The 23223-nt window shown below is 46.2% G+C and overlaps 1 protein-coding gene across 1 annotated transcript in view; it reads left to right on the top strand.

The window, feature by feature from the left end:
* LOC138259929 (uncharacterized) overlaps positions 1-23223 on the top strand; it is a 430741-nt gene that overhangs the window by 181674 nt on the left and 225844 nt on the right. The window contains exon 2 of the mRNA XM_069207921.1: positions 2237-2316. Coding sequence (XP_069064022.1) covers positions 2237-2316 — 80 coding nt within the window. The remainder of the gene's footprint in view (positions 1-2236; positions 2317-23223) is intronic.

The following is a 23223-nucleotide window of genomic DNA, read 5'->3' as shown; positions in this document are numbered from 1 at the left end:
GAGTGAAATACCTTTCATTTAAAGTATTACTTGTAAATCTTGAACCTGTGGTTCTTAAAATAAACTAAGAAAATATATTTTTCTATATAAAAACCTATTGGCCTGGAGTAAGTCTTGGAGTATGTGTTCCTCATTTATTGCCTGTGTGTGTACAACAAATGCTTAACACTACCCTCTGATAAGCCTACTGCTCGACCACACTACCACAAAATAGAGCATTAGAATTATCTCTTTTTGCCACTATCTTACCTCTAAGGGGAACCCTTGGACTCTGTGCACACTATTTCTTACTTTGAAATAAGTACATACAAAGCCAACTTCCTACACATGTCCTCTCCCTTGATGCGCTGGAAGCTTCTAGCTCGTCGCCGGCTGAATTTGATGACATTGGTGTGCCGTGCATGCACCGTAGACATAAGATCGCTTTGGGGATGAGTTTGGGATGCCAGCGGAAGCACTTCTGCTGCCGTCCCTAATGGGGGAGTTTTAAATGGGTGGCCCATGGGGCGGAGCGCCGCTATCCCCCACTCCCCTCCCCCCATGGATAAGTGCGAGGATGGTGTGGTGCTGTCATCAGCCCACACCCGCCTTGGCAGAGGATGGCACTGTTCTGTCCTCAGCACGGAACAACTTAAACGGCAGCACACAAGCAGTGCGCATCTGAACAGTCTTTTTGTTGTTGGCGAGCACAGTGAGTGCTGACTTTTTACTGCTTGAGGGCATTTTATGTTAATGTTTGGCTTTTTTTATTTCCTGTTGTGGAACGTATGGCATTCTGGTTTCTCTTTCTAGCCGGTTCGGATTTTTTTTGTAACCCTGTTGGTCCATCATATGAGGTAGGTTAAGCGTTTGCCTTGCAGACCTTTCTTTGGTATACTTACCAACTGCTGGCACACATATCTCGTGCTGGCTCCAAATAAAGTATATTTTCTCATTTTATGCTTCCACAGTTGATTAATTTATGGGCAGCACTCACACCTCGACTTTCTTCAGTAGCGTAAGTGGTACATTTATGGTTTACACTGGTGTAGGGCTCAACTGATATGGCCCCGTTGTCCTTTTTTTTTTTTTTTTCTTTCATTTTATACAGATTCAAATTGATTTCACTTCTTTTATTCCAATACACCCTAGTCCACTGCTGGTGAATTAATAGGCAGATATATCCTGAGTTGTTCCCCATCTCAGATGATAGTTTTTTCTTCATCTAGTTCTTTTGGTAATTTATATTATAAAGATGGAAGTTGCCTCTCCGATAACATCCTGATGAAGACCATATGTAGTTAATAATCTGGAGTCGAAACCTTGACCAGTTGGCACTTTTGGACTGCTTTTGTATTGATTGTGTACTCCAAGAATCAATAATGACCAATATAATCCTCTCATTATAAATTCTGCATGTCGGTCAACAGTTTGTTTCTTTATTTTATCTTGTTTGAATTTTTCAAAACTCATGTGCACCTCTTCATCATACTTTATCTTTCGAGTGCCTTTCATATTTTATTATCATTTTTTTAATGATATGCATAGTAAATATGATAACGTCTAGTGTCATTGATCATTTGCTGGACTTTGTTCTTACTGTTTCACAAGAATGAGTAATAGAATAGGATTTACCCAGACACTCCAAAGTTTGTGCTTTAAATCCTTGGGGAAGGCTGTAAAACCCACTGTACTTACAGTGATCATTATACCCCGGTTCTTAAGAATACATGGTTCCCCATCGATGTTCACTTTGAATGAAGAGTTGCCAGCTATTAAGTCAAAATTCTCACATGATTTTTATCAAGTTTATGGCAAAAAGGTGATCATATGGATGATTTAGGAGGTCACCTTAAACCAATGTCACCAACAGGGAATCAGTTGGGTTCTGAGCAAGTGTTGTAAGAAATCCCAAGGTTCGCTAATAGGTTGATAAAACTGAAAACCGCATCCTCCTTCTGAACCGTGTATGGTGACCACTCCAGTTGCTTTAAGAAATAATTTAATTACATTTAATAAAGCTTATTAAACCTTTAAACCACACGTAAGTACTCTTTACAATTTGGTTCTTGTATTAGACCTAATATTTATTTTTAAAAGTGGTAAAATCTTTCTGGAGTGCATATCCATAATTTTATAATGAGGAAAATAAGCACAAGATGTTTTGTACTTTAATATGGATGCCACATTACACACAAACATACTGGATTGCTGAAGTACAATAATCTCTAGTAATGCATGTGTTTTTCAATAACAGGTTGCTATGGCATCGTGAAGGTGCCTGAAGGTCCTTGGTTTTGTAGAAAATGTGAATCACAAGAAAGAGCAGCCAAAGTGGTATGTTTCCTTTTTGTGTTTTTTGCTCTGTTAAAGCATTATAATGTAAGTGTATCTTTTGTGGCTGTTGCTTCCTTTCATTGGTGTTGTAACATCTTCAGAATAATGTGTTCTTAACTGTGTCAGCCCTTACATTCTTGAAGGACCATCTTTGCTGTCCTATTAGCACAACTGGCCAGTAGCTCCTGTAACTTTCTTGTGGAGTGATTGTGAAGCCAGTAGACAATAAGCATGTTTACTTGATTGAGAAGCCAACACTCCTCTAATAAGGAGCCATTTCATAGACCTAGTAGTCTATAAAATAGCCAAAAGGTGCTTTGGAAAGAGGAATCTCATCTTTCCATTGGTACCCATTATAAGCAAGATCCTGTTAAGGCTGTGAGGTTCATGTGGAGGTCTTCCACGAGCAGTACATGGAGTCATGTGTTCTTGGGGGAATGAACAGCTTGTTATGAGGGAATGTCCTTTCTTTGTCCAGTTCCCCCTTTGACAGCGAAAACTAAATGTGATCTGAACTGCAATATAGTGCAAACTGAAGTGGAGTAGCCAAAGGTTTGTGGGTTGTCTAGAGTACCAAGCAGTGCTAGATTGAAACTGGCATGGTATAAATTCTTATTCAGGGTTCAACCGACCCGAAGCTACACTACAAAAGGTATGTGTGGCTAGACTGGATTCTCGTTGCAAAAACCTTAAAAGGCAGTGGCTTGGGTTCAGTGGTCAATTGTTGATTGTGAGTGTTGTTTTCAGTTAGTCACCATTTTTTGGCAGTTCACTGTGACTTTACTTCTACATCTGCACAGCCTTCCTTGGATGATTATGCATGTTTGGGTATTATGCTATGTAATCTGCAGGAGACGGATGTGTTTTTTTTTTTTGACTGCCTATCATATATCCCTTATCTGTACTGGGGGTGTTAGTTTAGGCAGTCAGGGTTTAGGCAAGGGTCCAATGCGCATGTGTTTCTATGCATTGCTCTACGCGTTAATGGCAGAAGTTTTGATTAGCTGATAAGTGATGCTGACAAAGATGCAGGAATTTTTATGGGGGAGTCCGCGGAAGGGAGGAATTTCTTTGCAGTGAAAGGATGGCTGCACCTTTGCCAAGTATTATACACGTAAACACGTACAATTTATAACTTGTGTTGCAACGAAACATTTCAATTTGCAACATATTTTATAGTATTATGGTAAACGTGGGGCGACTATTTGGGGTTAACATGCATTTGTAGCTGTTTTGGAGCTAAGATTTGTACTGCACCAACAAAGGCCATGATCCATTTGATAATGAGAATAACCAGGGCAGACAGCCAAAGGCGTAAATTAATATGGCCTGAATGTTTATCTATAGTACCACAAGAGAAGGTCAACAAGAAGAAACTCAACATCTCCAAGAGCAAGGCTGCGATGGCATGGGCCGGAAAACCATTCAGACTCTAGTTCCTCCATCTGGGGTGGTAGGCTACCAAGTGGGCTGGGTTCACCTTTTGGGGGAAGGTAAGGACATGGGCCTCTGAATTTTGTGGGCACACTCAATTTAGTGGGTGTTCTTAAGCAAATAAGACCTAGCAACTAAAAGGGAGATCTGCTAATATTCGGGAAACCACCTGCAGTGTGGCAGAGACAACACCTTTAATTGGCATAAGTAACACAGAAGGACAGCTGATAGACTTTTGGAAAAAAAAGAGTTGCCATAACAGTGGTCCTTGGGATGTCTCCCAGTTGGAACATTGAGAGGCGTCGGAGGGAGCCAGAGGAGATAGTCCCAAGCAGACATGGCACTTGCACACCGGGCACAGCCGAGAAGGGCCTTTGATGTCACAAATATTTAGCAACGGAAGTCTGTAAGCTACTGCGCGCAACCTGAGTGCCTTTCACATCGAGCGCAAGTACAGCAGCCTTTGGCAGATGGTGCTGTCAAGAAGATTTACCATACTGCCAAACTAGCTGAAGACTGAAATAACTGATTTATGACTGAATTTCTTGTCTGACTATTGTGCACATGAAAAATATATTACTATTGTGATGGTTTATGACCATCTTGTGATTTATGCCTTAGTGTTTATAAATCCGCAGCCTTTTTTAACTCCACCTAGGGTCTCAGACTCTTTGTAGGAAAGGTGGGTGGAAGGAAGGGCCAGGAAAATAATTGCACTAAAGGTTTATGGTCCATCCTGACAGTAAAATGCACTCCCCACAGATAAGGCTTGAAATGGACAATTCCCCACCAACATGCGAGAGCTTCTCTTTCTATAGTTGAATATGTTGCTTCTGCACCACTCAGACTACGTGAGGCAAAAGCAATCACTTCATCCTTGCCATTCCTCAGCTATAACAATACCGCTCCCAGACCCAGTTGACTAGCATCAGTCATGATTACAATTTCATCTTTGGTGTAGAAGGCCTTCAACGGAATGGCCAAAACAACTTCTTCTTTTTTGATAGCTGCAAATTCCTGCTCACATTCATGACACCAGTCGAATTTAACATTTTTTTTTTTAAGAGAGACCTGATATTATGTGTTTTACTGGCACAATTGGGAATGAACCTGGCATAAAACTCAATAAGACCCATAAAGGATCTAATTTGATCCTTATTACAGGGAGACTGAAAATCTTCAATAGCTTTAACCAACCTCTCCTTCGGTTCCACCCCTCGCTCTGATATTTTATAACCTAGGTAGTCTATAGATGATGAACTAAACTTACATTTGTCTGCACTGAGAACAATCCCTTTCTCATTCAACGTAGATAATACTTGTCTCATTCTTTCATCATGCTGTTCTTGATCCTTGCCAAAGACTAGAATGTCATCTTGGAAGGCCATAACACCATCCATATTTCCGAATAAGCTGTCCACCACCCTTTGAAACACTGCAGAAGCCGAAGCTAATTCAAATGCCATGCGTCTAAATTGAAACAACCCTTCAGGCGTAATGAAAGCTGTCAAGTGCCTCGACTCGGGATGCAAATTGATTTGATGGAAGGCTGATGTCATGTCAAATAAACTGAACACGCAAGCGTTACTAAGTGTAGATAGCATTTCAGCAATGTTGGGCAAGGGATGATAATCCACCCACATTTGCGCATTCAGATCGCGCAAATCCACACACATGTGAATGGAACCATTGGCTTTACGGGCAATCACTATGGGAGCCACCCCATAAGATGCGTCCACCCTCTCAATTATGTGTTGTTCACACAATCTGTCTAATTCTCTTTTCAACTCCGCTCTCAGTGCTAAAGCTACTCTACGTACCCTGTGAACCTTGGAAACAGCATTATCCTTCAACTTTATCTTGTGTGCAAAGTTTTTAAACATACCAACACCATCCTTGAAACCATCTGGAAAAGCATCAAGCCAGATAGATCCTACAGACAACACATGGTTGTAATTGTTGCTTAAAATTACCTGATTGTGGTTATTGTGGTCCAATAAAATACCTAAATTCTTTTGATCCTCCCAGCCCAACAAACAGGCATCATCTTTAGCTACATACACTACTCCTTTAGCTAAATTACCTTGGAAACTCAATTCAGCCTCATACTCCCCCAAAACCGCCACTGGTTTACCACCATAACCCACTGGCCTAATGTGAGACTTCTGAAGCTCAATATGGTCAAAATGTTCCCTCCATACTTTCTCACTCACAAGTGTGCAGGGTGAACCTGAATCAGCCACAACAACTATTTCATATCCATTGATTGACAACTTACAGGTAGGTCTCTTGAATTTATTAAAAAATACACTGTCACAGCTACCATTGTCAATTTTAGAACCACAGGAAATAGTAAGAATTTCATCATCCTCACTGGTAGATGGATCTAAACCGCCCACATTGTCACTATGTAACTTAAAAACCTTATCCCTTGATCCAGACTGCATAGTATTAACGGCCCTACACACCCTTGCGAAATGCCCAATCTTAGAACACTTGGCACACCTCTTTCCTACGGCTGGGCAACCACTTACATTGCCTAAATGGGAGGAACTACCACACCTAAAGAATTCAATTTTCTTAGAGTTCTCCTTCTTAACTGATGTTTCAGCTTTGACATTCACGTGAGATTTGTTAGATTTCTGTTTGATCATTGCTACTTTCTGAAAAGAATCCTTCTCACTGGCTGTGTTAATCTGTTGCATGAACATAGTAATACTCTCAATTCTAGTTGCTATCTCCACCGCCTTTTCTAACGTTAAATTTGGAGTAGACAAGAGAGTTTCCTGTACCTTTTTGTTATTAGTTTTCTCAGCGAGTTGGTCCCTTATCATTTCATCCTCACACGCCTTGTAATCACATGAAACAGCTAACATTCTTAAAGCCCCCACAAAACTCGCTACTGGTTCCCAGGAACCTGTACTCTCTTGTAAAATGTGTGCCTTTCCATAATAACATTTTTACATGTCTTAAATCTAGCATCCAGTGACTTAATAGCAGAAGCATATTCATCAATACCTACATCCCCTTCACCCACAGACAAAGGAACACACACTTGGGGAATGTGTTTTAAAATTTTGCAACCTTCCGGACCTGAACAATGACGTAACACAGCAAACTTTTTTTTGTGAGTAAAAGAGTAACCATCGAGAGCCTCAAGATAAGCTTCAAAACCTTCCTTCCACGAATCCCAGTCTGCCTCTGATGAGACTGGATCAGGAGAAAACACAGGAGGAGGAAGGATGGAATGCTGCATGGTAACGTAGAAGAAGAATTAGATATACATTAGTTAGTTATAAGTTCCACTAATATCGCACCGCGCCACTCCTAGAATAGCCAAGTGGCAGTATAGATTGCAAATGTATGACTTTCATGTGGAATATGTGCCAGGTGCAAAGAATGTACTCGCTGACTGCCTTTCCCGTCTTCCTCATACAGGCGTACTTCGTGAGGAGGAGGCAGATGAGGATGATGTTCTGGTATGCTCATTGGAGTGTCAATTGGAAGGTGCGGTGACAGAAGATGAATAGAGGGAAGCATGTGGTAGGGATGAACAAATGAAGGAAGTTATGGAGGGCATATTACAAGGATGGTCTGTTTGCAAATCTGTACATTGTGAAGGGTACAAAGACATTTTTGAGGAGTTGTCTGTTGTGAATAATATTTTGATGCATACTGGTACAATGGTTGTTCCTGTGGGATTGAGGTATAAAATATTGACATTGGGACATGAAGGACACATTGGTATGCGGGCCATGAAGAGGAGAATAAGGGAAAACTTTTGGTGGCCGGGGTTGGACAGAGATGTGGAGCACTTTGTGAGAGATTGTTTGCCATGTGCTATTAGTGACAAGTCTCAAGTCACTCTTCCTTCTCCTGTTGAGGCAATTGAAGTGCCCATGAAAGCTTGGAGTAAGATTGCTGTGGATTTGATTGGTCCTGTTAATTTGCTGAATGGACAGGTGCAGTATGGTATAGTATTTATTGATTTTTATAGTCGTTGGCCTGAGTTTAAGTTGGTGAAAGTTCCTACTTCTCATAAAGTCATTGAGTTTTTGGAATCCGTTTTTGACAGGGAAGGTATTCCCGATGAAATACTTACAGATAACTGGAGTCAATTCACATCTACTCAGTTTTCAAGTTTCCTGAGGCTCTTGGGAATTAAGCATGTTAAAACATCCCTTTATCATTCTAGGAGTAATGGTCTGGTTGAACGCTTAAACAGGGTGATCAAGGAAAACGTACAACTGGCTAAGGTCGGAGGTTTGAATTGCAAGGAAGAGTTGAGGAAGTTGTTGTGGGCGGTGCGGACCGCACCCAATGCAGATACGGGTGCGTCTCCTTTTATGTTATTGAGAGGGAGAGTTCCTGCAACCAAGTTGACAAGGAAATGGATGGGTGAAGTTGAAAGTAAGGAGGGTTTGATTGAGAAGGTGAGTGAGAAGAGGTTATCTGCTCAGGACAAATATAAAGGGAGTCCAAGGAAGACTGTTAGTGTTAAGGTGGGTGATTATGTCAAAATTAAAAGTGCTCGCATTATTCAGAAAGGTGAATCTAAATTTTCGAGCCCAAGGAAAGTCATCAAAATTTGCAAAAATGCCGTTATGTTGGAGGATGGTAATTGGTGGAACAAGGAGAAGTTGTCCTTGGCTTGCGAGGTGGAACTAAAGAACAGGACATGGGATGAGTCCACCAAGGTGGAGCAAGAAACGATGGACATTCGGGGAAAGAATTCACTTCGTGATGTGAAAGTGTCGGACAAGGAGTCGGTGAGACCCTCCAAGGAAGGGTATGAGAAGAACAACGTGAGGAGGATGGCTTTGTCTAGAAACAGGATGCTTCCAAGAAGATTTCGTGATTTTGTAGTTTTGGTTACGTAGTTGTAATGGTTTTTTTTGTGTTTAGTTTTGATTTAAGTTGGTACAATTTTTAGGTGTTAAGGGGGAGGATGTGTTGGGTTCTTATGTCGAGTCCTCCGTGCAAGTCTTCCGTGCGTTCTGGAATTCCTGCACAAGACTCGACATAAGAGAACGGGGCAGGAGAACGGTTGGGACGGCGTCTGTGGTGGTTCTGTTTGTATGCTGTCCTGCATTATTTTCGGAATAAACTTACCTTAAAAACCCAGACTCTTCATGGTCCTTGGGATGTCTCCCAGTTGGAACATTGAGAGGCGTCGGAGAGAGCCAGAGGAGATAGTCCCAAGCAGACATGGCACTTGCACACCGGGCACGGCCGAGAAGGGCTTCTGATGTCACAAATATGTAGCAACGGAAGTCTGTAAGCTGCTGCGCGCAACCTGAGTGGCCTTCACATCGAGCGCAAGTACAGCAGCCTGTGGCAGATGGTGCTGTCAAGAAGATTTACCATACTGCCAAACTAGCTGAAAAATGGAATAACTGATTTATGACTGAATTTCTTGTCTGACTATTGTGCACATGAAAAATATATTACTATTGTGATGGTTTATGACCATCTTGTGATTTATGCCTTAGTGTTTATAAATCAGCAGCCTTTTTTAACTCCACCTAGGGTCTCAGACTCTTTGTAGGAAAGGTGGGTGGAAGGAAGGGTCAGCCAAAGGCCCAGCAGAACGTAGCAGCTTGTCTGGGGCAGGTTAATAAAATGGAACCTAAACTTGCAAATGTGTGCGTCCTGCTTGCCAGAAAGAGACTTAACGTCCATTGTTTGCAAGGAACAGTCTCTCCCCTTTTGAAGTGGTAAGGAGATGGATAAGAGTGTGCTCTAGTTGAAGAACTTCACATGCCCAGCACCCTAAGGTACGTATTGAAACAAAGCAAAGGAGAGCATTAGTGAGGGCACCTGGTACCCAACTAATGGACGTCAGCCATAGATCATGTACATACTGTAATGCATAAGAAGGTCTTGGAAGTACAGGTGATTGTTTAGCGAATTACTGCTCATGGTGAAGTCTTGAATCTTGTGTTGCATACTTTATTTTTCTTGATTTGCATATGGAAAATAATTTAAAAAAATTAAGAACATTAGCAAGCCTATGCCCTCACTTCAGCAAAGCACCTCGCAACAGACTACAACGTCCACAAACGTACACTCGAATCGGATTTTAACTTTTAAAGTTGTCCTGTGTGTGCAGGAAATATGTTGGTAGCAGCATGTCTGTTCGTCTCCTTTTTATCACTGTTAGGAGACCTCTTCAACTTTGGTGACCACATATCTCTTCGTCTTCTGCGCATACAGAAGCACCTTTGTGTATTTTATTTTAGAGCCCGAAATTCAGTTTGAGTATACAGACTGCTCTACCGTCACGCTTCATATTCCTTTTTGCTCCTCCTGGATTTATGTCTGATCTTCTGTTTCCCTTTGCTTCGCAATCAAACTGGTTCTCAGTGCAGATTGTTCCTAGTGACTTCAGCTCAACAAGATTGGGCTCTTATACATAACAGCTGTTGGCTTCATAGCGTGCTGCATCTTGGCTACTCTGGACTGGACTTCACAGGGACGAGCCATTTTCCTATACCATTGTTCTCATAGCTCTGCAAGGCCCATCCTGTTAAAAGCAACATATTAATTAGTTTGAGTGTAAAGTTCTTCACAAGTGTAGACTTAAACATCTCCATTTCTTGGAAAGGTGAAGCCAAACTTCCAGGTGCAACTTAATACTGCCAAAAGAGAAACCATACTAAGTCCAGCACCACAGATAACCAATGATATGGCAACACTGTCCCATAAAAAAATAATGGAGACAGTGGCTTAAAATAAAACCTATTATTAAAAATAGTTACAAACTTAAAGGATTTAGGCCCTCATTACAACCCTGGCGGTCGGTGTTAAAGCGGCAGTAATTCTGTCAACAGGCCCGCAGTAAAAAAAAAATGGATTCACGACCATGGCGGAAACTGCCAACATAGACAGCCACTTTAACACTCCAACCGCCACGGCGGTAGAAACAAACACCGCGGCGGTAACCGCCAACAGACAGGCGGAAGACAATGTACTGCCCACTGTATTACAAGGCACCAATCCGCCACCTTTTCCGGGGCAGTACCAACGCCATCAAAAGCACGGCGGAAACAGGACTTGGAACGGAAACCACTCACCTCTCGACACCCAACGAGGAACCAGGACACCATGGAGCCCGAGTTACAGGTGCTACCAATGTTGGTTTACCTCCTCTTCTACCAGGAGCAGCAAAGACGGCGGCACAACTACGGTGAGTACTGCACCTAGTACACAGGAGAGGGGCGGAGGAAAAAGAGAGTAACACACAAAACACCCCCACCCCCACCCACAACACCATACACACAAATACATGCAGCAATATTACATATAAACCCCGTAACCCCCCCTGGAAGAACACAAGGACAAAAGGGAATGATTGTAATGAGTGTAATCATTGAAAATTCAGATATGGAAACAGGTCCGTAACAGATCAGTATAAACAAATAAGTACAGCAACTACACAAGTCCAGATAGTGTTCCATTCATTGTCCTTGGACCAGTGGTCCCAAAATGCATGGGCGAAGCCCACACATGATACCTGCCTCTAAACGGAGAGAACACTGCTGGGACATCAGGTCGAAAAAAACAGGCACCTCAGGGGGAAGGGGAGAGGAGGCACCTCAGCCGGATGAAGGGACAACACCACTGCTGCATGAGGGGGCTCCATGCCCACTGCTTGGTCCTGGGGAGTGCAAAGCCACAGTCTCTCTAGTGGATCCTTTTCTCCACTCGTTCTGGAGGGGGCTTTGTGCCCAGAGTGCTTCATCCTGCCAAGGACTGGGGTAGTGGATGCTCTTCTTCACTGGTTTTGGAGGGAGCTTAGTGCTCAGAGTGCTTCATCCTGCTAAGGACTGGGGTAGTGGATGCTCTTCTCTACTGGTTCTGGAGGGGGCTTTGTGCCCACAGTGCTTCACATGGTGTGTGACAGTTCCCATTCCCGCACATGGTTGTCAGAGCCACGAGATTTCCTGGGAACGGGTAGCATGATACTCCATGGAGGCAGAGACACACTCCACCCTGCCAACTGCTGGTACTGCCAGTGTTGGTTTTGGTGCCTCATGTACGCTGTGCAGGGTCCCGGACGTCTCCTGCAGCCTCGGACGACTGTCCACTGGGGATGATGTCCATGTCGGCTGTGGTGGTGGCACAGTCGGAGTACGTCTTGGGGCAGGTGGTGGTGGTTGCGGCGGACATGCTGGCAGTGGTGCATGTGTCAGCACCTGTGGAGGGAGACACCAGGATGTCTCCTGCAGCCTTGGACGGCTGCCCACCAGGAATGATGCTGGGGACTGGAGCAGAGGCAGCAGGCGTGCAGTTGGCGGTGCAGGTGGCAGTGGTTGTGGTGGTGTCCATCCTAGTACAGGTTGCTGTTCTGACCTGCAGAAGGGGTGTCACCAGTCCCTCATCCTGAGGCTCCATGCCCTGAGCTGTCTTTCCTTTAGCCTTGTGTCCCTTCCTCACCTTGGAAGTCGCTGCTGGGACCTTGGCACTGTACCCTTTTGTCTTGGAGGAGGCCTTGTTGCTTGGTTGGTGCGGCTTGTCTTTGCAGCATGTTGTCCCCTTCTTCACCTTGGCAGGTGGCGGAATAGGGTGATCCTTGGCCTCATTAGGTGGCGCACTGGCAGCTCTGATGGGTGTGGCCCGCGATGTTACAGGACTTGCAGGGACCACAGTGCTGGAGGATTTGGTCGTATAGGTGCTGGGCTGGGATCTGGACATCCTGGCCCTAGGGGAAGGACAGGGTGGGAGGTGTAGGGAAGAGGTCAATGTTAGCCAGGAATTTTTATTTTTTTAGACACACTGGGACGGGAAGATGGAGGGGGTTTGGGAGTGAAGGAAGAGGTAGTGGTTGTAGGAGGTGTAAGTCTGCTGAATTTGGGTGAGGGTGCATGGGCTGGAGGCTGTTGTGAGGTAGATGGCTGTTGAGTGGGTGTGTGCCGGTGTTAGTGTAATTTGGGAGGAGGGCTCACAGACACACTGGGAGAGGACACAGGGAACATGTGCATGGTAGTGGGGGTGGTGATTGCATGTGAGCGGTGTGTGGTGATTGGCGTGCTGGTGATGGAGGTAGTGGCTGAGGATGTAGTGCATGCATTTGTCAGTGGAGACGAGACAGGGATGGAGGTGGAGGAGGGGGACACAGTGGAGGCAGTGGATGTTGGTGTGTCTGCATAGGTATGGTGCTTGTGTGAGTGCCTGTGGGATGTGTGGTGCCAGGGATTGGGTCTGGGTAGTGGAAGTTGGAGGGGGGAGGCTGGACACAGGTACAATGGCTGCCATCAGTGCTGAGGCCAGAGCCTGAAATGTTCTCTGTTGGGCCGCCACGCCAGAATGAATGCCCTCCAGATATGCATTTGTTTGCTGCAAATGCCTCTCGACACCCTGGAAGGCATTCAAAATCATTGATTGCCCAACAGTGAGGGATCTCAGGAGGTCAATAGCCTCCTTACTGAGGGCTGACTGGGGCAGGGCCTGAAGTGCCTGTGGCGAAGGAGATGCCAACCCTCCTGGGTGAGTGGGCACAGGAAACTCGATGAGGGGCTGCTAGGAGGGCGTTGCTGGTGGGGGGGTGGCAGCTGTACCTGTTGTTGCGGTGGGCACAGAGGTGCCCGCCACCGCAAGGGAGCTCCCATCAGAGGAGTCGCCGCTGTCACTGGTGTCTCCTTCTGTCCCCGTTGTGGAGCTCCCCTGCCGACCGTCCCACTGGTGCCTTCAGACTCCGTACATTCACCCTCCTGGGCCATGTGGGTTGCAGCTCCCTCCTGCTCCAGTGCCACTGCTCCTCCGCCAGATGATGCTAATGCACACAAGAACAGGGTGACAAAACAAAAAGGGGGGAAAGACCGAGGAGAGACATGATCAGTGCCTGCAACAACACCACCGTTGGTGGACACAACACACAGGGAGCAGCAGTATGCACTAGGCCATGCACTAACAGTACAGGAGAAAATCACATGCCCATGGTGGACTGTGCCTATACCCATTTGATGCACACCTGGAACCCACAGGAGCTTGACTAGGTGTAGAGGGCCACTACCACTTTTGGGGTTGGACTGGCACTGAGCCTGCCTAACAATGGATCTACGCTGGCATGCTTGCCCTGTCCTAGGGGAACCCACAGCCCTCTTCCCACACCCAGAAACCTCATAAAGTGCGAGGAATCAGCTGCATGAGACAGTACTCACCCCCTTGTGGCTTCTGTGATGCCCTCAAGCGCCCATCCAACTCCGGATATGCCACTGCCAGGATCCGGTACATCAGGGGGGTCATGGTGCGACGGGCACCCCTTCCACGTTGGGAGGCCATCCCCAGCTGGGCCTCCGCCGTCTTCTTGCTCCAGCAGCGCAGGTCCTCCCATCTTTTGTGGCAGTGGGTGCTCCCTCTATGGTAGACCCCCAGGGTCCGCACTTCCTTGGCGATTGCACACCATATACCCTTCTTCTGGTGGGCGCTGACCTAGAGGAAATGTAAAGTAGGAATGGATTTTACTTCCCCGTCCGGTTATTGTTACGCATTGGCCACAACCACCCACCCTGGCCCACAAACACATACACTGACCATCCTCACATGCTGGCCTCTGCCCACACCCCACCTGTATCTTCCATCCACGCCACTCCATACATTCATGTCCCATCCATCATGCTCACAGTGTACTCACCTGTTTGTCTGGTGGACTGTAGTGTTGTGTGTACTGGGGGAGGACCCCATCCACCAGTTTGTCCAACTTGCAGTGTTGGTCCTTTTCTGTTGAAGGTCAGGTATCAAGTGAGTGAACAGATAGAAAATGGCTGTCACGTTTGTGGCGTTGCGTACCGTCACCACCAGTGTACATCATCATTGGCTCCTGGAACCCATAGGACCCAATGATAACCAATGCTGAATTGCGCCTCGGTCTTCGTCCGCCTATCGCAACGGTGTACAACGCCAGCGCAGTTACCTCATTTCCCTTTGTCCCTCCTTACAGGTCAGGCAGCCGCCATTTCAGGTGGCACCATGGCAGGCCAAATAACTGTGTCACAGTACTTTTGTGCAGGAATACGTACATACATCGCTAAACACAGATTACATCACATTTGTTCTAAACAACCTTGTGAAACCTATGTGGTGTATGACCCTCTGCTCACCCTTCTCCTCCATAGGTCACGTCCGCTGGGGCAGATGATATGGCGTCATCCTCCGGTATACAGCCCCTTGGTGGACCTGTCGACAATGGAAGAGAGACACATCATAATCACATACAGACTTGATCGTGCCACAGTCCATGAACTGTGTGCCCAATTGGAGCCAGACCTGATGTCAGCTATCTGCCATCCCACAGGAATCCCCACTCTAGTGCAGGTCCTGTCAGTTCTCCATTTCCTGGCCAGTGGAACCCTTCAAACAACAGTGGCCATGGCATCAGGGATGTCACAGCCAATGTTTTCTAACGTGTTGACAAGAGTGTTGTTTGCCCTGCTGAAACACATGCGCAGCTACATCATATTCCCCTAGGTGGAGGATTTGCCTACAGTGAAAGGTGACTTCTATGCCCTGGGACATATCCCCAACATAATTGGTGCCATTGATGGTACATGTGGCATTTGTCCCCTCCCCCGCAGAAATGAACAGGTGTACAGAAACCGCAAAAGCTACCATTCAATGAATGTGCAGATGGTGTGTTTGGCAGACCAGTACATCTCCCATGTGAATGCCAAGTATCCTGGCTCAGTGCATGACGCTTACATTTTGAGGAATAGCAGCATCCCTTATGTGATGGGCCAACTCCAGAGGCACCGAGTGTGGCTAATAGGTGAGCCAAAGGTCCCAACACAAATTTCATAGGTGTCTGACTATGGTAGAGTCCCTATTGGTGATGTCCCACAGTTGTCCCTCGATATTTACAGGTTACCCCAACCTGTCATGGCTACTGACCCCAGTGAGGAAACCCAGGACAAGGGCAGAGGAACCCTACAATGATGCACATGGGCGAACTAGGAGGATAATTGAGCGTACTTTCGGCCTCCTGAAGGCCAGGTTCCGGTGCCTCCATCTGACAGGTGGCTCCCTATACTACTCACCGAAGAAGGTGTGCCAGATCACCGTGGCATGCTGTATGTTGCACAACCTGGCTTTGTGACGCCAGGTGCCTTTTCTGCAAGAGGATGGGCGTGATGATGTTCTTATGGCAGCTGTGGAGCCTGTGGACAGTGAAGAAGAGGAGGCAGAAGAAGAAGATATTGACAACCGAAACAACATCATCATGCAATACTTCCACTGAGACACAGGTAAGAGACTGGCACTGCACCTCTCATATCAGACTACTGTAGGACATTGCTTGATTCTGCATTTTTGCCTCTGTGTATGGACCTTGACAGTTCACTTTGGCTTTCCATTTTACAGATCTGTGTACCACTTTCTCCCTTATGCTATGTTTACTGCTGCCCAACAACTGTCTAACATTGGCATGTGAAAATGAACACTGACATTGCTATTTTTCTGAAAGTTTGCAATAACACATTTGTGAAAGTACAGACTGACTCCAGATTGATTTGTGATTCAAGGGTGTATATTTCTGTGCTAATAAGTGGAGGGGACTGGGCAATATGATGGGGTGATGGTGGAGGAATGTCCATGGTAGAGTCCAGTCTATTGGCAATCCAGGTGCATTGTCCAAGGAGGCTTAGGAAGTGGGGTAATGGCAGTTGAAAGTGGACAGGGTAACAGAGTGGGACAGAAGGGTGATTATCAGCAGAGTGCTATTTCCTGGTGGGGGTCTTGGCAATGTTCTCGGTCTTGTGTCTGGATCTCAGGGACCGTTTGCGGAGTGGTTCTCCTTCTGCAGGGGGTGGGGTGCTGATGGCCTGTTGGTCCTGTGGCGGGACCTCCTGTCCACTAGCGGAGGTGGAGGGCTGTTCATCGTTCTGGCTAGTGTCAGGGGCCCGTTGGTGTGCCACTGTGTCCCTCTTGGTGTTGCCAATGTCTGCCAGTACCCCTGCAATGGTGACCAGGGTGTTGTTAATGGACTTCAAGTCCTCCCTGATCCCCAGGGAGTGCTCCTCCTGCAGCCGCTGGGTCTCCTGAAACTTGGCCAGTACCGTGCCCATGGTCTCCTGGGAATGATGGTACGCTCCCTGGGCCTGTCCTCCCCCGGCCGCACACCAGTCCTCCCAGCTTCCCTGTTGTCCTGTGCCTCTGTCCCCTGAACTGTGTGCCCACTGCCACTGACCCCAGGTCCCTGATTGTCTTGGGTTAGTGTGTTTGCCTGGGGTCCCTATAGTGGTAGACACACTGCTGATTGACATGTCCTGGGGACAGTAGCATGGGCCCGCTGGGTGGGTGCTGTGAGGGTGTTTCCTGAGGGAGGAGGTTCTGTGGTTGTTTGTGATAGTGGCAGGGGAACCGACTGTCCCAAGGTACCTGATGGGCCGGGCTGGTCATCTTGATCCAGGCGTGCAGAGCTGCTGTCGTCACTGTGGGCCTCTTCTGTGGGGGGGACTGGATATGTCTGGCACCTCCTGTCCGGTGACGTTGGGTAGGGGTCCTGTTGGGGGGTAAATGCATAGTTATTGTATCTGTGTGTGCCCTCTTGTCCAATGTGTGAGTTACCCTCTACTCCTGTGGTTGGCTTATTGTATTTGGCCTTGTGTGATTGTTAATTTTGGGGCCTGGGTGAGTATCAGTAGTGGACATGCTTTGGTGATGGGTGTCCATGCATTGGTGTGACGTGCAGGCCTTGGGATTGGGATGTGTGGGTTGTGATAGTGGGGTATCTGTGGGGTGATGGGTGTGAGGGTAGGGGTAGGAGTTTGTGATTGCATGCAGGTAGGGATGGGGGATATAGTAGTAAAGATTTGACTTACCAGAGTCCAGTCCTCCTGCTACTCCTGCGAGGCCCTCAGGATGCATGATTGCCAAGACTTGCTTCTCCTATGTTGTTTGTTTGGGGGGGGAGGTGGGGGTTCCACTGCCAGTCCTCTGTACTGGTGTCTGGATACCACAGAACACTCCTTCCCCCGTAGGTCGTTCCACCTCTTCCTGATGTCATACCGTGTTCTTGGATGCTGTCCCACTGCATTGACCCTGTCAACAATTCTCCGCCATAGCTCCATCTTCCTTGCAATGGATGTCTGCTGCACCTGTTATCCGATTAGCTGTGGCTCTACCCGGATGATGTCCTCCACCATGACCCTGAGCTCCTCCTGAGAGAACCTGGGGTGTCTTTGAGGTGCCATGATGTGGTGTGGGTGATGTGTGGGGTGCTGTCTGTTGAGTTGTGTGGGGGGATGTGTTGGTGTGTGTTGTTTGAGGTGCGTGGATGTTGTATGAGTGATGGTGTTATGTGCCTGTCGATGCTGGCATTGTGTTTGCTTTTCACTCTCTCTACTTCTTCCAAAATTTTTGTTGTAAGGGGTTGTGGGTAATGTGGGTGTGTTTTATATTGGATTGGGTGTGTGGGTGTGGTTTGTGTATCAGGTGTGTGTATTTTCAATTGTCCAATATGGTTGTGTTTTGTAAGTGTGTGTGTTTTTTGTGTGTGGTGGTGTGTACCGCCAATGGATTACCGTGGTTGAATGACCACCGTGTTGATTCGCGGGTCGTGATAGTGTGGGCATAGTTCTGTTGGCGTGAGGGTGTAGGTTTTGGTATCGCCAGTTTATCACTGACCTTTGGTGTGACGGACTTGTGTGTGTCTGTATTGTGGCGGATTTCTAGATGTAGGTCGTAATACCTGTAGCAGATTTCTGCCCTGGCCACGGTATCTTGACGGCTGTCAGCACAACAGTAAGCGGGATTTACCGCCAGGGTTGTAATGAGGGCCTTAATGTCAAACGTTTAATTTTTATATATTTTTATTATTTAATTTAACATTGTTTTTCATTTAAAAATGAATGCTGAGATTTACATTTTAAAACACATAAAATATATTTAAGTTACTTTCAAATAATTTTATACATAATTTTTAATAATTGTATCCACTTTTCTATTGAGTTTACAGTTGCAATGGTAATAGTACCAAAGAAACCATCAGTAATAATCAATACTTTCTTTCCTAACAGATTAAAAAGAGCCATAAGAAAACGTTGCAAAGTCTATTACTCCAACCCCTAAGCACTCCCTTCGACCCAGGGTCATCTAATAACCTCACTTCTGTCCCTTCATGTTAGTCTCTGGGCTTTGGTGTGTCGTTCTTGACAATTTGAGGCTTCTAGCAGTTCCCTTCAGTCCTTGGCATGACTCATTCTTTCGGCCCCTTTAATTTACAATTACTGGCACTCCTCTTTGTCCAAGCAATCCCGTATTTTCAGAAATTCCTTGGGGCATCCTCTGCCCTCTTACACCAGTTTTTCTGTTGCTTGGCAACTATGCATTTCCTTAACCCAATCTTGTACCTGTTGTTGGTCTAGCTCCCTCGTTTCCTCACAATTTCTCTTTTGGCCAGTAGGAATCCCAGATTGACCACTATCGTTTGTTACGATGTCACATCCAAGTCCCTACACATGCCCAACCGCACCAATGTTGCCTGCCCCGTCTACTTGTGGGCGAACTTTGGCTTATAGCCTAGTCCATATGTCTTACTAGAACGGCTCCAGTGTTGGCCAGTCCAACATCCTATGGATGAAGGATCCCAGTTGGCCACAGGTTTGTGAGCACCTAATGTCTCCTGCCCTTATTGTTTTGTGTATAGCGTTCTAATATGTCCTGTGTAGTATTTGGATTTGGATCAGGAGGAAATGCACCTGTATCACTACTTATTTGAGAAACTTAAGAGTGTCTCTCCAGTTGTCATCCTTATCTCCTACATCCATCTGTCAGGGTACGCTTAGTTTACGCAGGTCTCCCTGTGTGTCATGAGGGTGCTGTATGTTAAGGAGGTGTCTTTGTGATCATGTACCCAACTAGCACTCTTTTTTCCAGGTGGGATTCCTCCATAATCTCCTCCCCTGTGGGGGTTTTGGCCTGTAGTGTGTGACATAGCTGCAGGTATTTGAACAACGGCTTAAGTGACATGTCATATTCCTAACTCAGCTGTTCAAAGGGAACAATGTAGTTCGCATCCCATACATCCTCCATGGATGAGAGGCCAATCATATTCTATTTCCTGAACCACTGTAGTTTGTTGGCTGGGCCTATCTAATTCCCCAGCCACAAAGGAGTCTTTGGTGTCAGTCCCTTTTCCCACTCCATTTCCCTCAGTAGTCTGTGCCAGATTGTGACCACCATGACGGACGCCTGCAGTGCGTTGATTGCCATTCTGCCTCCGTAGAGGGTGCAGAGGTAGCCCTTCTCGTCCAGGTTCACCCGGTCCAGTCGAAATGCCAGATCAGGCAGGGCATATGCCAATTCCTTTGCAATGCTAACTTGAGCTGCCACGTCACTTTTCTGGACATTCTGGATTGCTCTGCCCCTTCATATACAGAGTGTTGGAGCATAGAGATTGCTATTCGCAGTGGGCCATCCATCCACAGCAGAGATCTTAATAGAATATCAAGTATCTCGAAGAAGGTGGTTGGTATCGTGTATGGGCTGTTCTGTAATACGTATGTGAATCTGGGTAGTACAATAATTGGAGAAAGTGCTGCCCGGCCCCTCAGTGAGAGCGGATGGGCTCTCTCGTATTTTATGTCTGCCTCAAGTCTGTTAAGTAGGGTTATGGGTTATCTGTGTAGTGCTTTTTCTCATCTGTGGTTATCCACATTCCCAGGTATTTGAAGTGGTTGTCTATGCTGTTTAGAGGCATCGGTAGGGATGGCTGCGGTTTCCAGCTGCCCATCAAACATAATAGTGATTTCTCCCAATTGATACTTATTCCTTAGTATTCCCTGTAGATTTTTACTATCTCACGCACACTTGCAAGGAAGATGTCCAGCTCTGCCAGGTGCAGCAGGATATTGTTTGCGCACAGCGGGATCCGCTCCTCCTACATGGGTTTCCATCTCCATCCCCACATGTGGGCATCCACTGTCATCCATTCTGCCAGCCCCTGCATACCCAGCACAAATAGCATTAACGACAGAGGGCATCCCTGCCGTATACCCCACCGTGTTGGGAACTCTCTAGATATGATACCAATTGCTTTACCTTGTTCTCTGGGATTTGTGTAGAGTAGCTTTACCCATTTTGAGAATTTGGGTCTGAAACCCATTTTCCTGAAGATCTGAAACAAGAAGAAATATTGCATTTAATCAAATGCTTTATTTGCATCTAGCAAGGCCAGAGGCTTTCTGAGGTCCTTAGTCGCCATATTGTTGTATAAGCAATGTAAATTGAGCTTTGTGGATTTGTCAGGAATAAAGCTGTTCTGGTCTGGGTGTATCAAGACCAGTATCACATTTCCCAGTTGATTTGCTAGAATTTTGGTGTTTGAGTTGAGGACCGAGATGGGCCAGTTTCAATCCCACCTCTGGGTTTCCCTGCCTTGGGTAGAAGTACTGGTGTTGCCATATCCATATCTAGATCTCCAGGGAATATTTCATTCTAATGGGCTTCAGTGAATATATTATGTAGCGGTAAAACTATCTTGCTGGCCTTTCTTAATAAGCATTCCCCCTGGAGCCTGTTGGGTCCTGGGATTGCATGAGGGCCAGCTATACCTCCTCCTGTGTTAGGCCTTCCTCTAGTGCCCCTGCCTTGTGTCCTGCCAGCTGTCTGCAGAAGGCATTCATGGTTAAACTCCTGGAGCGCTAGGTTAGGCTGCTGTGGTTTAGCAGCGTAAAAGTCCTGCAGGTTGTCTGCCATAACATCTGCTATTGCCTTATTGACGTGGGTTTCCAAAGCATCTAGGGCTATTGTCACGGGGATGGATTTCTTTTCTCATTCTCTGGTGCTGAGACGTTGCAAGATCTTGCCTGCCTTTTCACCTGCCTCACAAATGCATTTCTGTTGTGCAACATAGGTTCGCTAGACTTTCTCAGTGACCATTGTCAGTACTTCTCCTGCTTCATTGTGATGCGTGATTTTTGAGCTGCTGAGGACTGCAGGAGATAGTCTTATTCCAGTTACCGGGATTCTCCCTCTTTTGTTTTGCTTCCCTTTTACGCTTATCCCTCACTTCCTCTGATATTATTGTTCCTTATATTCTTATATTGTTGCCTTATAGGCCTCCCAGAGCATGGATGCCTCCCTTACTATGTTAGTGTTGTCTTCAAAGTAGTGTTTGGTGGCCTACTATAGACATTCTACTTCTTTCAGGTTAGAGAGACACCATGTTGCCATTCTCTATTCTCTCCTCCGGCTTTTGGGTTTCTAGGAGGATGCTTACTGGTCAGAGATTCCTCATGCCATGTATTCTGCCTCTGTAAATTTATGGAGTGTTGCCTGTGGTTTGAAGAAGTAGTCTGTACAGGAGTGAGTTTCTTGTGCCCTGGAGTAATATAAGTTCCGCAGCTATGGGCCTTGCAGTGTTCTCCAAATGCCCCCCATGCCTAGAGCCTGTTGTTCGTTTGTCTGAGATGGGATCAAGTCCTACATGTAATGTCATGTTAAAGTCACCTCCAAGTATAGTTAATGCATGGGGCAATTTCATGATCAGAATGTCTAGAGTGTCAAGTGTATCCGGCTGTAACCTCAGTAGGACATATACATTTACCAGTGCTATTGTTTCCCCCTCCCATTCCTCACTGTCGGTGTGTAGCAGCCCAAGAGGTTTGCACGCGTTCTGGCAACATGGAAAGGTGTTGCTTTTCTAATCAGGAATGCACCCCCATAAAAGCTGTGGCATAGCCCGCATGGCTTGCTACAGCATACTTTCCCCTGGTCTGTGCTTCACATGTGCTTCACATGTGTTTTCTGGAAGAAGGCAATGTCTGTCATGTGCCTATTTAATGCGCTGTTCACAAGACCTTTCTCAATTTTGTTGCCCAAACCAATGACATTCCAAGTCAGTAGTTTTAGTGTATGGGTCGTCATGTTTGAATTGCGTAACCTTTTTGTTTCTCAGTCCACCTGGTCTTCTGGCTGCAAGTCCTCCTTGTCAGTGGTCTCCTCCTGGGTGAGGGCTTTCCAGTGGATTGATCTCTCTGAATTTCAACCTCTACTTTTTCTTTTTCCAGTTTGGCCTGGTCTTCGTGGGTACCTCAGTGGTATGTTTTCAGGGCTGTAATGTCTCTTTTGCTCTTATAGCGCTTGGATGAGAGTGGCTCACTCTCCTCTGGTAGTGGGTAGCCATGGCTTTCCAACCATCCCCATACTTCTACAACGACCATAAAGAAATGGGCAGTGCCTTTCTCTATTATCCTCATTTTTGCCAGGAATAGTAAGGCATAAGGGCGGTCCAACTGGTGCAGCTGTTGTTTAACCCCAACTAATGTTTCAAGTTGTCTCTGTACCTTAGTGATAGTCAGGGTTAATGTGTACATTGCTCCCGTCCACCCTCCATGTGCCATGTGTCAATGCATTTTGCAGTATAGCATCTCTATTGCTGAAGTAAAAGCCTTGCCACCCTGGCCCTGGTGGTGCCCCCAGTTGTGATGGTCTTCCTGGCACACTATGTACGCGTTCCAATTTGAACCATCAAGA

This window comes from Pleurodeles waltl, chromosome 2_1 (genome assembly GCF_031143425.1).
Source record: "Pleurodeles waltl isolate 20211129_DDA chromosome 2_1, aPleWal1.hap1.20221129, whole genome shotgun sequence".
NCBI lineage: Eukaryota > Metazoa > Chordata > Amphibia > Caudata > Salamandridae > Pleurodeles > Pleurodeles waltl.
The sequence above is the reverse complement of the archived record's forward strand: the minus strand, read 5'-3'. Positions and strand labels throughout refer to the sequence as shown.